Below are 16,574 nucleotides of genomic sequence, written 5' to 3'. Positions count from 1 at the left end.
AGCATTCCATATTGCTACATCAATTCCCTCAATAAAAATTTTCATTCTAATTTTTTCAATAGGCAAAAAAGTACACTAAACCTGTTCCATCACAGTAAAGAGCCTCTGGCATCTTTTTTCTTTTTCTCTTGACCCTTCTCTCGTTATAACCACGCGAAGGTGGCTGCATATGCTACACAAGAATGGCTCCTTATGTTGAAATATTCAATTTGTTTTTTGCTTCTTTTCATTTTGTTACTTTGGCATCAAATTTCTAGCTAATAATCTTGGAACTGTATAGAGCATGCTTGTTGTGTTGTAGACTAGTGTGGTGAGTTGAGCATAATATTGTTGTGTATATGTGAAATTATGAGAAAAAGATACATTAAAGTTAGGGTAAATGGTAAAGTCTGTATCCGAATGTGTGATGTAATCATAAATTGGTATTATTAAAAATACAATTTTAGTTTTAGGATGTGCAAAATGTACGACAAATTAGTCTTACCGTTAAATTTGTAAAATCAATTTGTCATTATATTGTAATATTCAAGGATCAATTTGATAATAGGTTATATTTTTCAAGGACCAATTTAACATTAAGTTGCAAAGTTTAGAGACCAATTTATCATTAAATTGTCGTATTAATTTATCACACTTTTTTTTGTACATTCAAGAATTAAATTTAAAATTTTTATCTTTTAAGGACTAATTTGTCAACCCATCACACTTTCAAAGACGAATTTGGCTATTTACGCCTAAAGTTATGAACTAAGAAAGCTATGTGATCTGCTCTTCCTTCAATCTTAGACTTGCCACAGGTCGCTGCTCATTGCCCGTAACACCCCTGCTGCTGGAACTATGTTTCACGTCGGGTATGGCAAACTTTTGTGCTTTTAGCTGGGATGCACTATTGTTGGCAAGTGTGTGGCTATTAGTCTTAGCTGCAGGCACATCATGATTGTGTTTTCCTTCGTATGTTGTTATGACAGCTTTAGGATCCATTGAAGCCCTCTCAACATGCTTCCGAACTTTGCAACCTTGGGTCGTGCATTTGTAATAGCTCCTACATATAATAAAAACATGAATCACTTTCTTTTCCAAAGACAAGCCAAAGGTAACAAAACAGAATAGTGGAGAAATAAGTGAAAATAGGCATGGCAATTCTCCCCGCAACTCGGGGATCCTCATAGGGATTGTCCTATTCGGGAAAAAATTTCCCGGGGAACAGGGATGAGGATGAAAAACCCCCCTGTGCAGTTAATTTAGGGAGGAAGACGAGAATTATGCTCCCCGTCCCATAGGATCCTCGTATCCCCCACGTATATAAAATTTTACTTATATATCCTCGTAACTTATAATATGTCTAACATAAATATAAAGGTTAATATAGTATTTTACTAGTAAAAAAAATACAAAATAAAATTATCATATATATAAGTAATATCTCACAAGTCACAAAGATACAAACACTATTCAAACCCTAAAACGTCGCATCAAACATTACTTCGTTCCTTGACTTCTTTCTTCACCTTTGTTCCTTCTTCAATCTTCACTGCTTCACCTTCGTTCCTTCTTCACCGTTCGTTTTACCGTTTCACACTGTCTTTACTCTCTTCACTTCTTCGCTTCTTGATCGTTCCTTTATTGTATAAAGACTTGTAATGTTATGCTAGTTTTATTGTTTTTATTGTGTAATACTGTAACATTAATGTGTATTTGGATATTTATTGGTGGATGCTTTTATGCTTGTGTGATTTTATTACTATTATTATTGATTTATTTTAGTATTTTTAGTCATGTTTTAAACTTAGAATTAAACCTTAAATTTATTATTGTTGAAAAATTGAGATAAAACAAAAAAAATATATTTTTTATAATTTTTGACATTTTTTAATGTAAAACGGGGTCTGCGTAGGTTCCGACGGGAAGCCGATGGGAACAGGGCAAAAAATACCCCCACCACGGGAAGCGGGGACGGAAACGGGAAGCAGGGTAAGGTTCGGGACGGGGAGCAGGGGAATACTCCCCGCCCCCGCCCCGCCCGGGTGCCATGCCTAAGTGGAAAGATAGATCATGATACAATGAATAGCATAATCTGACTGTGATGAATAATTAAGCATTATGGGAACCAAGTTTCTTGAAAGTTGATATGGAGAATGTTAGGAAATACAAACAGATCAAAAGATGGGAGATATCTTCATTAACAATTCACAAGCAAACAACATAAATTAACTTCACATCATATCTAACTCAAATGCCTTAAAACATTAGATGTAGTGGCGGATCCAGAAATTTTATGCTGTGGGGAAATATTCATATACATAAGTATGTGCGGGACAAAACTTATATTATAGATTAACCTTTTTATACTGCATTTTAAACTATGGGAGCAATTTGTAATGGTGAGCCTTTTTCACTCATTTTAAACTCATGTTAAACTTACGTTGTTGAACTTGTCCATTCATACTTTATTTACGGTGAGCCTTTTTTTCACTTAAACTTGTCACTTAGCAGACAATGATAATGCTCATCCATAATTATTCATTAAATATAAGCAATCAAAGTGTAGGGGGGAAACCAATATCACCTTGGATATGGGTTGCCTTTGACAACTTTCTGCCCATATTTGCGCCATCGATATCCATCATCTAAGAGATTCACTTCACTTGTTGTTTGCACAATGATTCTAGGCTCTGCAACAGATCTATGCAAAGTGGCTGGATCCTGGATCCTGGCTTCTGTGTTTCTGCAGAATCATAAAACTTTCCAACGTCACATAAAAGCCAAATAATTACCCACGCATGAAAAAAAAATTTATCCGTAGGAATTGAACATGGTACCAGGGAGTTTACAACACTCACACTCTGCTCAACAAACTAAGCTAGAACTCCTTGGTAGCATGAACAGGTTTACATGGACTAATTAACCCTTACCTTCTCTTGGCATCAGGTTCATCATTTTTCTCATCTGCTTCAGTTTCATGGTCATCTACTTCCTCACTATCACTTGTTCCTGATCCATGTTCACCTGTGGCCTGACTAGACCCTAGATCCATCTTAGACACTGAATTTTCATTTGAAGTTTGTGTTTCTTTCACAATCTTACTGCGATGAGGACGTTGATGATTGTGTTCTCCTTTATAAATAATTGCAGTCACATGACCCTCAAGAGAACGCTCAAGTTTTTTCTTCACAGGACAATTTGGACGTGTGCACTTATAATAACTTCTTGAGAAGTCACTACCTTTCACATGTTTTTGCCCATACTTCCTCCAGTTGTAACCATCATTATTAGGCTTATTATCAACATTCACAGAAGACTGCAATTTTTGTTCAGAGTGAGAATAATCAAGGGATTCTTTCACCTTAGAATCTGGCATTGAGGGTGGAATCAGCTGTTGTGCAGCACATGATGAGGTAGCAGATACGGCTGATATAGAGAATGGATGTTCAGAGTGGGTTTGCACAGCTTGAGATGAGATCTGTGCTAGCATCTGCTGGTGTGTTATTCCAAATTGGCCCTACATTACATGCTTTATAAGTCATATTGTGAAGAGAATAAGAAAAGAAAACACTTCAAAGTTATAGTGTTATCTTGACAAAAAACCTTGGCTGTGATTTGCTGCATCACTTATCCTTTCATATTCTGTTTTTCAGTCATCCTTAATTTCATTTACAATAAGTGTATGTACAGCTATTTATTATTATCCTTTCTTGTTAGTTATCTCTCATGGACCATATTTTAGCCTAAAGATTCTCTTTAAAAAAAATAAGCCTAAAGATTAGGTGGGAAGAAGTAATTCGGTTCTGCTTTATGAGAAATTATTACATAATTCATGATGAATCCTAGTCAGTATTCATGTAGAATGTAATCAAGTTTTAACAATTTTTTTATAAATTAAAAAACTTGAATATGTACAACGTGAAAATTGATTGAAAGCATAGACTCATAATAATCCTAAAACATGTAATAATTTCTCCTATTTCTAGGTAGGTGTCAGCCAAATGAACATTAATAACATTTTGGATTAACTTTCCATAAATACTTTTAAAAAAGACAAAAATAATTTCTTCGTAGGCTAAAATTAGATTATACATAAGCTAATTTATAGAAGTTGTTTTATATTAGTTTCCTCAAAAAATTATTTTTAACTTATGCATAAACCAATTTTAATTTATAAAAAATTATTTTATTTTTTCTTTTTCTTTTTTTCTCAGGTACTTACGAAGAAGTTTATTAAAAAAAACTGGAAAAAAAACCCTGAATACCTCTTCAATAGCAAATACAGAGTTCAGCCGTGTCTTCCTTATAGTACTAATCTCCAACATAATAAAGATTTTCCCAAGAGGAATCCCATGATCCCTAATGAATGAAGTTTAAAGATTCAAGAGTTGTAGAGAGACACAACTTTCATAATGAAAGTCATATTAATGAAAACATATAATCTAACTAGAATTTAAGTCTATTTTTTTAAATCTAGATTTTGATAACAAGTAATTTCTGCTGAAAACTATGATTAAAATTGATCGGGATTATAGTATTTTATAAATTAACACAATTTATTTTATATTTGAACCCTCACATATCACTGCCACTAATGTCAATTGTTTCGCGTAGAATTCAAGTCTGTGTCCTTTTGGTAACACCCATTTTAATCATATTTCATGATTTAAAAACAATTTTACCAAAATTAATTATATAAAAATCTAAAACATACATAACTAAAAAAACCTTTTGGTAATGTGTTGTTGGTACAAAATATAGCATATGAGATTATGTGTTATTACTTGAGAAGGTGAATCGATGAATCCAGGTGGAAGCGTGAACGTTGTGGTGGGCATGGGCGAGGGTGCCGTGGGGTCCACCATGGCGCCGGCGAGGAGCTCCGAGAACGACTTGCACTCATCGCCGTCGCCGTAGAAATTGGAAAGCAGAGCCATGGGACCGGGGCTATACCCGCCGCTGAAAACACTCTCCACGGAGGCGCGTGGCCGGAGAGTGGTTCCGTGACGCGCCGCCGTCGAGGGTGGCGATGCTTGCTCTCCTCCTCCCTCTCCTTTTCCGCCGTCAACCATTCACTTCGAATGAAGCGAAGACTTTAACTTTTTTGTTTTTTGTTTTTCTTTTCTCTCTTTTTCGGTGTGTCTTTGTTTTCTGGAAACTAAACTGAGACTCTAATGAAAAGTACCAAACCTTTTTTGTTGTCATACGATGATTCTGTACAAAAGTATACTACGAGTATACTTAGATTTTTTTAATTGCATAATGGTAGTATCATTTTCTTTCTTATTCTTATCTGTATAAAAACTCAACCAGAGGAACATTAATTGGTGATTTAAGTTAAAGTGACATACAACTTGATTAAAATATTTATTTTGGATTCATGTTAAAATGGTTGAGAATCACGTTAAAACAGTACTATTTGTTAATGTGATTTTAACTATAAGTCTAAATTTGTATATTTAGTTTTATGTTGAAAAATTAGTTATAAATCTAAATTTGATTTTAAATTAAAGAAATTTTAGGAAACTTACATTAATTAATTTCATTCAAATTAATTATGTCCGCAAAACATACGGGAGAAAGTTTTCTTAATCATCAGTTCATCACTCTTGTGTGAGTAAATTTGCACTTTAATTCCTGATATTGTTAGGAATTTTTTAACATGTGGAACTTTAAATAGGATAAGTCTTATTAATTATTTATTCGTTAACTAATTATCACTAACTAATTATTATGATTTCTTGAAAGAAATTATTTTCTCTCTCCTATTTATTTTTTAGATCCACCTTAATTTAATCTCTCTCTTTCTATCAATAAAATAATAATTAATTAATACATATTCACCGCTTGAAACTTTTCAACTTAAATATTCTATTTGAATCATTATTTTTTTTTTTTTGGGCGCATCACTGTGATATTCTCCGCTGCAACAAAGCTTATCAAAATGAAAGTTCTTCTTCAAAGCTTTACACATTCAATAGACATATGCCAAATGGCCAAATAGCCAAATAGTTTGGAAAGGTCACAGTCACTTAGTGCAGATTTTATATACTCATATAATCATGATTCATTCTTAACGAAAAGATAATTTCTTCTATAACATCAGGACTTTTTTGTCAAAATCTTTTTGGAGATTCCAAAATAACTTATTAATAATCTTATACTTTAGTTGCAACAAGAGAGTCTAACTCTTGAGATTGATAAATACTATTTTGATAAAATGAAACGACTGTACAGTTTTCAGAAATAATAAATATATATTAATTAATTATTATTATTATATTAATAGGTAGAAAGAGATTACGTAAATAAATACGAGAGAAAAAATCACTTTTTTAAGAAATCATAATAATCATTTACTGAAAGTTAGTTGAAAAGTGGATAATTAATAAGACTTATCCTGTATAAAAGTTACACAGGTTAAAAAAATCGATATTGTAAAAGCATATTAAACCTTATTAGTTAATATTGACGAAAAATAGAGTAAGAATAAAAGTGAATGAAATTTTATAATATTTTATAAGTAAAAATTTTTATGAATTTGAGGACTAAGAAATAATAGTACTTACAACAATTAGATATTAAAAAGTATTCTATTGAAGGCTCTTTCTCTCGTTTATTTTAAGTCAAAAATTGTAAATTAGGGGTGTTTCTGATTAAGATTTATGAGAGAGAGAAAAAAAATGAAGAACGGGTTTAGCCTTAGCGTGTGGTAGGGTCATGAGTATTAGTGCATTGTCGAAATTGGCCCCGGAAGAGTGTTGAAATTGCTTGGGTTTGGTGGAGGTGCACCAATGGTGTGTGGTGACGTGAGGGGCAGCGGCGAGAAGTGGATGATAGAGAAGTCTGTGACGTTGTGTTGCGTTTGTCTTTGTAAAGATAATAAAGACAAAACTCAAGTCAATCCCAAAAACTGCCAAACACTTTTTTTCCCTATAATACTCAGAGACAGAGAAGCTCTGCTGCCACATGATTGTAAAGTTGAGATCGGTTCGAGAAACTTTTTTTAGGTTCAAAGAATCTATAAAATAGATATTTTATTTTAATCTTTTAAAGAAAAAATAATCAGTAAAGATTCTTTATTTAATCTTAATTTATGTACTTTTATGTTAGTTTTCGTTATCAAGCATGACGCAACAATAATATTCGCACCTGATTTACTTGTCACGTTATAAAAAAAAATCGATAAAATAATCGTGTGTAAAACTTGTTTTTGTAAACCATATTTTTAAAAATAATTTTTTAAAAAATTAGATATGATTGTTTGTCCTATTAGATTCGTGATGATTAGATTGTTAATATTTTTATTATATTATTAGTTACTATTATCACTTAAAAGCAAGAACTAAAACTAAATATTCTAAATCCTACGTAAACTAAAATAAGATTTTAGATAAGGGTTAAAGATCATTAATTATAGGATATTAATTATAGGATGAAAATAAGACTAATAAATATGAAAAGGAAGATAAACATTTATTTTTTTAATACTAAAAATGTCTTTTGGTGATAATATACCTAATGTGGGATTCCAAGGGATGTATCTCTTTAAGAAAAAAGGGATATAATGGATATTTCAAATATAAAGAAGGCAAATTGGGTGTCCTGAGCAATAATGGGACTGTAAATAGCAAGTGTCATAGTTTAATTTTTTTTTTAAATGGTTATAGACAGAAATGTGTCGATATATATATGTGTGTGCGCGCGCTAAATTTATTTTATTTTATTTTATAGATTTATTTTTTCCTTTAATTTTAAAAAAATTATCCTTTAATTTCTAAATTTGAGTCAAATTGGTACTTCTAAAATTTTCAATTTTAGGACAAGATTTTAAATTGACTCAAGATATGCAATTATCTCATTTGATTCACTTTTATAAAATTATGAAACTCAATTAATGTTTAAAAAAATAATCATTAACATAATAAAAATGAAGTCTTTTAAGAACAATTTTAAAAAAATCTAATACTGATTGTTTTGTTGAAAATGAGTATGGTAATGTTTTCACCATGTATATGGTTCCTTAAATTTTGTAATTTTCATGTAAATAAATCTAATCTAACAAAACATGTTTAACACTTCAAATATGTCAAAAAAAGAATTTAAAATTATATCTCAAAATAAAAAATTATCACTATTTTAGAATGATCAATTTGATCCAAATTTAAAAAATAAAGAACAAATATGATTTTTTTAAGATGAAATATAAATCTTAAAAAAAAAGAGAGAAAAGAAAAAAAAATATAATTTTGCAAAAAAAAAAAAAAGTGTGATGACTCGTGAATTTGTTTTCACTACGGCTCTCTCACTGTGCAAGGTGTTGACTTTTTTATGGAATTTTTTTTGCTTAGAAATATGAGTATTCATAAATCAATTTAATGCATTAAAAATTAAAATAATTTAAAGAATAAAAAATTATATAAAATGATAATTAAAAAATCAGAATTTTTTTTATTAGATTGGATCAAATTTTAGATTTAATTTTAAAAATCGATCCAAACTCAATTTTAATCCAATTTATACATATGTCTTTTGCCTAAAAATAAAGTGCATCAAACACAAAATAAAAAAACTCAGCAAAAGTTTTAGTATCCAAGTAGAATAATAGGGAAACTGGGTGCATATAGCTTGGAACATTGATCCAAAGTGAGAAAGATAGAGTGATAGAATTCTTTCTTAAGTGAGTTGTGAGCAAGTTGTTACTCAAGGGTTTTAGATCTTGTGAGGTTGTTGTTTGAGAAAAAGGGGTATGTGGCTCAATGATTGTCGTTGTGTAGATATAATCACTATCTGCTTCTTTGTGAAATTCATAAGAAGGGGTTTATGATTCAGAGAAGGTGTCCCTTAGAGGTTGCTATGGTGTAAACATTTTAACTGCTTCCCTGTCATATAAAGAAGTTTTCAAAAATTTAGAATGTATAATGGCTAAGGATATTGGAAGATACTGAAGTCAACTCAATAAAAAGCCAACCATGAAAAGCCAAAACATAAAATACAAGTGTTTAGGACTCTAACTACAGTGTTCCCTCTAGTTTTTATAAATTGTCACAAGCCTTCGATGAAATATCTAGAGAGGGGTTAAATAATTCTTGAATTACTAAAGGCTGAGAGAAAGAAAACTTATAAATTACAAAATGAATTATATAACATTGGAAATCAACCCTCTTCCTCCATAAAGTAATAGTAATACTAAGTTTTTTAAATGAAAAATAAATGAATTAAAAATATAATCATAATTCATATAAAATATAATGAAGAATATCATGATAAATTCATTAAAAATTGATAATTATATAAATTGATTTTATTTCATTTTTATCGTAATTAATATTTGTCCACATTTTATATTTAAGTTAATATACATAGTTGAATACTTATATGTAAATTTTATGAAATAAAAAAAATAATTTTTAAATTTATTTTTATCATTATAAACAACATTTATGCTATAAAAAAATTTCTGGGGTAGAACATCATCTTGCAACAATGAAAAAATTTGTAGAATAAACTATTAATAATAAAAAAATTTAGAGACATACAGTAACAAGTGGATCTGTGGCGCAATGGTAGCGCGTCTGACTCCAGATCAGAAGGTTGCGTGTTCGATTCACGTCAGGTTCATTTTTTTACCCTTTTTAATTTTACTGCAGATTTTTTGTTTTTTTTTTTTTATAAACAGCGATAATAATAATAATAATTAAAAAAAATACAACAAAGCAGCAAGGATTACGACGCAGAAATTTTTTTTTTGAAATAATACAAAAAAATTATTTTTTACTATTATCATCTAACATTTTCCATTGTTAATAATTAATAGAAAAATACTAAATAGCACAAAACGATTTAATAATCATCAGATTATTTAAATTAATTTTCATTTTAATTATTCATTTAAATTTTAAGTTTTATACAACTAATATTTACTCTGCTCGTCCTCTCATTCTCATCTATTATGTTAATAGTAGCGCAATTGACGAATTTATATATAAATCATATTTTAATAGTAGTATAATTTTATCATTTTTTATTTTATTCTTCTAACTTGTTATTTGGAAAAAAAATTCATTAAAAATTATTAATTAAAAAATTTCAACGTCTCACTCAATAATAATTCTTTCAACCACTATCGTCTAATTCATTTTAATTATTCATTTAAATTTTAAATTTTATACAACTAATATTTACTCTGCTCGTCCTCTCATTCTCATCTATTATGTTAATAGTAGCGCAATTGACGAATTTATATATAAATCATATTTTAATAGTAGTATAATTTTATCATTTTTTATTTTATTCTTCTAACTTGTTATTTGGAAAAAAATTCATTAAAAATTATTAATTAAGAAATTTCAACGTCTCACTCAATAATAATTCTTTCAACCACTATCGTCTAACATAAACACAATAATAAAATCGACCTGTTTAATTTGTGTTACTCATTTAATGTTATTATCCCAAATGAAAAATAAAAATAAACAAATTTAGAAGAATGTAATAAATTTTATTTGAATTTTATTTTTTATATATAACTAACACTATAAATTTATCTCAAATATTATTGTGTTTATTTATTGGGCATAAACAATTAAGTAATATTTATTAAGAATATGCATTGTAAAATCACAACAATATATTTTGTTTGCGCTTAAAAAATAGACATAGCGAAAAAGTGTGGGAAAAAAAATCAATAAGATAATTAATTTGTCGCTAATTTAAGTTATTTTTAAAATGTAACTGGGTCATAAAATCTTTTTTTAAGAGAATAAATTATGTAAGAATCATCATGTCATTGTCTTATTTTTAACTATTTTTTTTAAAGGAACCGAGGAATTGGTCGAGCTGTCAAAACAGGTCTAAACCCGTAGGCTAACTCGATCTACTACAAATTCAGACTGGGTCGAGTCAAAAAAGTTAATGAATTTCACAATTGGTTCAAAAAAATGAACTCAACCCACCAACTCTGTCCACTCTAGCTGAACCTATGGTGGGCCAGGTAGACCCACCAACCCACCTAAGTAACCCTAATTCTAATTTACTAACTAAACAACACAACACAAGTTACAAACAAACACAACATCTCATCGAGACATCGACCCATTCGGCCACTCTCTACCTCAGGCACCTCAAGCCTCTCGTTCTCCATCGACGGCTCGATGCCTCAATGCTCTCACTGCTTAGTCCTCACACATGTCATCCTCGACTCGACCCACTTACTCACTCCCTCTCTGTCACACAACTCAAGCTCAACACTTCACGAGATCAAACCTCGACCCATTCTCATTGAGAGTCGAGACTTAAGACCCATTCTCTGTCGCGATTGCAACCTACTCTCTGTCGCAAGCATGCGACCCACTCAAGATACACTCTCCGCCACTCTCTGATGTGACGCCTCAAGCTCATTATTGTGACCTACAACCTTGTGTCAATGTTTTGTTGTGACCTCATGTCGTCGTGACCCTGTGCTGTCACAAATGCTCACTAGTCAAGTAGTCCGCAATCACCCCCGATCTTCCCTCACCGACAAAATTTGTTTTTTTTCATGAATTTAAAAAAAATATCATTTTTTTAATTTTAAGTAGATTGGTAGGCCAACCTGTTTAACTCATAACTCGTGATGTCCCAGGACAAATCATTTTTCCAAGACTAAACTCTAAAAGGACAAGTTGGATTGGCCTGTTTATAAGGCGAGTCGATGTGGGCTGGGCCCAAATAAGTGGGACCAATCCTTTTCACAGCTTTATGAGAAAGTAAACGCATGTAGATAAGATTACAAGAAACACTAAAAGATGTTTGGCAAAGAAATTTCTTTTTTTTTAATATTCAAAAATCACGATTCTTAAGAATAATTTTTTTTTGGAATAAATAAAATCAGTTTGATTGATATTAGAAATATTTGGATCATTTTTCTTGGTATTTTTATTAGTATTTTAATTATTTATCATATTAAATGAGTAGCATAATATTTTTATTGTAATAATAAACTCAAGACAAATAAGATTTACACATTTCACACGTCAATTTTTTTTATGAAAAACTAGTTAAAAAATATTCTCAGAAATCATCTTTTTCCAGAAATATTATTTTTAAAATGAGTACAATAGTGAGAAACTACCTAACCAAGAATTCCTGAATTTTTTTTTAAAAAAAATCCCTTAGCAAATTCTCTCTTTTGGACCCATTAAAATGAAAAAACGCACATTCAGTAACTCCCTTATTATTTTTGAGAAAACGGTAAACAGTTTCGCAAACACATAGTAGGAAACAAATTTTATGAAAATTATGTATAAACTATTTGGTGTGATTTCTATGGTTTTTCCTTAATATATTATCTATAAATAAAACAAACTAAATTAAATAAATTGGATCTGTGGCGCAATGGTAGCGCGTCTGACTCCAGATCAGAAGGTTGCGTGTTCGATTCACGTCAGGTTCATTTTCTTATTATTTTTACTATTTATTTACTGCAGATTTTTTTTTAACGGCGATAATAATAATAAACAAAAAAACAAAGCAGCAACAGTTACAATCTCGGAAACACTACAAAGCTGGCGCTGCAGAAAATTAAATTGTCACTACTATAAATTTGTTAATTGAAAAATAACAAATAGCACAAAACGAACTTTCGAAATATATTTTTGTCAAATTTTTAAATAAATCTTAGTATTTTAAGGAGTTGGTCTCTTGCTATGAATACCCTCGGGACAACCTGTCTAATCTTGTTACCCATTAAGTTAACCCACCTCACCTAGGGTCCCACTATTTATTGCGTGTGCAAGATTATTTATCATTTATAAACGAATACAATGTAAAATTTAATCATTTCTCAATGATAGTTGAATTATTTATAGATGAATTTATTTTTTGGTCTATTATTAGTCATTTATTACAGTATTATCCTTCACTTCTAATATGCAAAGCTTACATTGATTTAAGAATATTATTTAAGTTTCACAACTTTTAGTTTTGTAAATCTACCAATTAAAATTGAAGTAATTCAATAGTGGGTGAATGTGTTTTGTGAACAATTAACTACAATAACTTTCAAGTACTTCTAACAAATCTTGAGATTCCACTCATTGAAACATACTTTTATGGTTTTCTAAAATTTATTAAAATTCACAAAAATAATATAAATAGTACATATAACTTATTCAATCTCGTTTATAATTTCCTAATTGTATTCATTTTACTGTTTTACATTTTCTCACACGAAATTAAAGTACTTCTGGTTTGAAAAAAAGTAATATTTTAAAAAGTTTTTAGTGGACTTGTTTAAGTTTCTAAAAAGATTAAAATCTAAAAAAAAATTCTTATTATCTAGAAAAACCATTTTGAGTAGCTGGTGAAAAAATTAAATTATAATAATAATTTTTTATTTTAGTTAAAAATTGTAAAATATTCTCTCTAGTTCTTTGTATAAGAAACAAATAGCTCATAAAAAACATAAGAAACAAACTAATTCATCAAGAGTGGTACTAATATCATAAATTTAAATCTTGTTCCAAAAATACCCATAGCAAAGAGTGGTACTAATATTTAATGACAATACACATAATTTGTGGTCTGATATTTTTTCAACCAATGAACGCGCTTATATTGTTAATAGGTCAATAAATGCATCCACTTACATGGAGAATGAATGGGAATCTTTCACAATAAATAAATAAGTAATACATCTTAAAGTTTGTTCACGTTTCTTATAATTAGGACCAAAACAATACTAGTATACTCATTTGTTTCTTATAAAAAATATTGAAGAGAGTATAAACTACTTATTTATATAATCTTCAAATACACTGCTCTTTTGAATATCTTAAATAAAAACCCTAAATAATAGTCAATAATGCAAAAACATGTTGGAAAAAGTGTTTTCATTTATTTAGTTGAGTCTTTACACTCATGCCTACTACCATAGACTACTTTTGGTAATAGATAGTGTTAAAGTTCTAACTAGTGAACAAGCAAAGTAGCAAGTGCCTACAAATAAACATTGACCCTCAAATTTGTATATGAATCAACAATGTAATTAACAATATATATTACTTGTCCTTTACCTATTATATGTTTTTCTAAGGTCTGGCCCAACCTTTATACAAGTTTAAGGGTGAAAAAGAATAAGAATAACCCATAGAATCAATCTGACTATATATCAAATAAATCATCAAGTTGATCAATGTTGCCTACCCTATGAATACTTAAGGCACATTCAAAAGTATTCAACATTTCTAATTCCCTTAAAAAAAGACCTTTTTCAACTAATTCATAGTCTTTAAAAAAATTAGTTAATTTAATAATGACATTAAATTTATCAATAATTTGTAATGTTTTTCTAAAATTATCCTCAGTTTTTTTTTTAAAATTAATCATATATCTCTTTCACTTAATTGCTTTTTGTAAAAATTTTAAGAGTTTCCTAAATTAACAATTATAAGAAACTAGCAGGATCTTGAAACCTATGATTCTCACAAGTAATAGATAATAGATAAACAATGTGTAGCTTTCTCCATAATGAAGTTTCTCTCTGGTGCACTTTGATTTCTTGAAAGATGAAAGAAACAACATTTCACTTCCTAGATTATTCTTTCTGTCTCTCTACGTTTGTGATGACCAAAGATTAGAGAGAGCACTTTTCATTTAGGAAGAGGACCTTGTTTCACGTTAGTGGGTATTAATCCTCTTTTATAACCATTACTCTCATCAAGTAGCAGTTACCTTTAGAAATTTCTCCTATTTAATTCAATTATAATTTAGTCCCCAATTATTAATTATTTATTTATCAGTACATACATAAGTCACATGTCTCTCACATGAGACATTAATTCTAACATTCTTCTACTTGGCTTATGTGATATTAATAAACATTATGGACTAAATAAATAAATACATTAAACTAACATAATGCACATTAAAATGACTAAATTGTTCTATACATTGGGTACATCATAATTTCATGATTAAGAATAAGAACCAATTCGAGTCATGGTGGTTGTACATCACTAAATCGACATAGTCCCTTCCATGTACTACAAATTAATCTTCTCCTTAATATGATCATTAGTTAGGAGTACATAATTGGTCCAACATAATATCTTTATTCAAGACAAAACTTGTTAACATTACTCTAATACAAATATGCATGCAAACGTAGAGAACATGTAATCAGAAACATATCATAAATGAGCTCAGAGTGTCACTTAAATGCATAAGGTAAATTACACTTAATGATCATCAATAACAATAATGTCCATACTTTCAATATGTTCTATAAATGTCTTGGGTGGTAATCCCTTTGTCAAAGGGTCAACTATCATAAAGGTTGTGCTAATATGCTCTATTGATATTCTTTGTTTCTGAACTTTTTCCTTCACGACAAAGTACTTCAATTCCATATGCTTAGCACCCTTAGAGTGCTTGTCGTTCTTACAAAAATACTATTGTAGAGTTAACACAATACATTTTCAGCGGCGTAGCAATATTGTCAACAATTCCAAGCCCTGAAATAAAGTTCCATAGCCAATTAGCCTGAATTGTAACCTCAAAACATGCTACAAATTCAGCTTCCATGGTAGATGCAACAACAATTGATGCATATAGAATTGCTTCCATTTGTTTTCGTTCCATATCATTTCTGGGACATTATGCGAGACTAAATTTGTCTCCTTTCTAAATTAGAATAGGTGATGGTGAACACCTTTCCATCATGAATCTCTCCAGTACTTTATTGATATATGCTTTTTGAGATAAGCCTAACAATTCTTGTGATCTATTACGGAATATTTCTATCCCTATCACATAACTTACCTCACCCATATCTTTCACTTCAAATTTGCTAGAGAGAAACTTCTTTGTTTCATGAAGAAGACCAAGATCATTAATTGCAAGCAAGATATCATCAACATACATAATTGGAAAAATAACCTTACTTCCACCGACCTTCAGATATATACACTGATCAACAATATTTTTCTTAAATCTAAAGGAAGCAATTGTGTCATTAAACCTCAAATACCATTGGTGGGAAGCTTGCTTTAAGACTATATTGATTTCTTTAATTTGCATACCATGTGTTCCTTTCCTTCAACTGAAAACCCCATTGGTTGGTCCATATAAATATTCTCCTCTAAATCTCCATTAAGAAAGGTATTTTTTCACATTCATCTGATGTAGCTCCAAGTCATAATGGACTACTAATGCCCTGATAATCCTAAAAGAATCATTTCGTGAAATCGATGAAAACGTCTCTTTATAATCAATGACATCTTTTTGAGTAAATCCCTTAGCAACAAGTATAGCCTTGTAACATTCAAGATTGCCATGAGAGTCACGCTTAGTCTTGAAGGCCCACTTACAACCAACTCTCTTACAACCCTTTGGCAATTCTACAAGGTCCCAAATACCATTATGTTTCATGGAATTTATCTCTTCTTTCATGACATTTAACTACTTCTCAGAATTATCATAGCTTATAGCTTGTGAAAATGAAACTGGATCATTACCATTAATGCTTAAGTCTATTTCTGTTTCATGTAGGTATACCACATAGTCATTTGAAATAGTTGCTCTCCTTTCTCTTTGAGACCTCCTTAATGCTA

General features: G+C 30.0%; 1 protein-coding gene and 2 non-coding genes across 3 annotated transcripts; 2 read left to right on the top strand and 1 right to left on the bottom strand.

Moving 5' to 3' along the window:
- Positions 1-568: 568 nt before the first annotated feature.
- Positions 569-5,244, bottom strand: LOC114401215 (probable WRKY transcription factor 3). The gene is made up of 4 exons (XM_028363677.1): positions 4,767-5,244; positions 2,913-3,499; positions 2,567-2,725; positions 569-1,042 (listed from the first exon to the last, which is right to left on the bottom strand). Exons 1-4 carry the CDS (start codon positions 5,052-5,054, stop codon positions 757-759), a joined length of 1,320 nt encoding a protein of 439 aa, XP_028219478.1. The 5' UTR covers positions 5,055-5,244; the 3' UTR covers positions 569-756.
- A 4,287-nt stretch (positions 5,245-9,531) lies between these two features.
- Positions 9,532-9,603, top strand: TRNAW-CCA. Its single transcript has one exon. It is a non-coding gene; the product is annotated as a tRNA-Trp (tRNA).
- Positions 9,604-12,343: 2,740 nt separating this feature from the next.
- TRNAW-CCA lies at positions 12,344-12,415 on the top strand. Its single transcript has one exon. It is a non-coding gene; the product is annotated as a tRNA-Trp (tRNA).
- Positions 12,416-16,574: the final 4,159 nt, after the last annotated feature.

Source organism: Glycine soja, chromosome 20 (genome assembly GCF_004193775.1).
Source record: "Glycine soja cultivar W05 chromosome 20, ASM419377v2, whole genome shotgun sequence".
NCBI classification, from domain to species: Eukaryota; Viridiplantae; Streptophyta; class Magnoliopsida; order Fabales; family Fabaceae; genus Glycine; species Glycine soja.
Note: the sequence above shows the minus strand (reverse complement) of the source record. Positions and strands in the feature narration are given on the sequence as shown.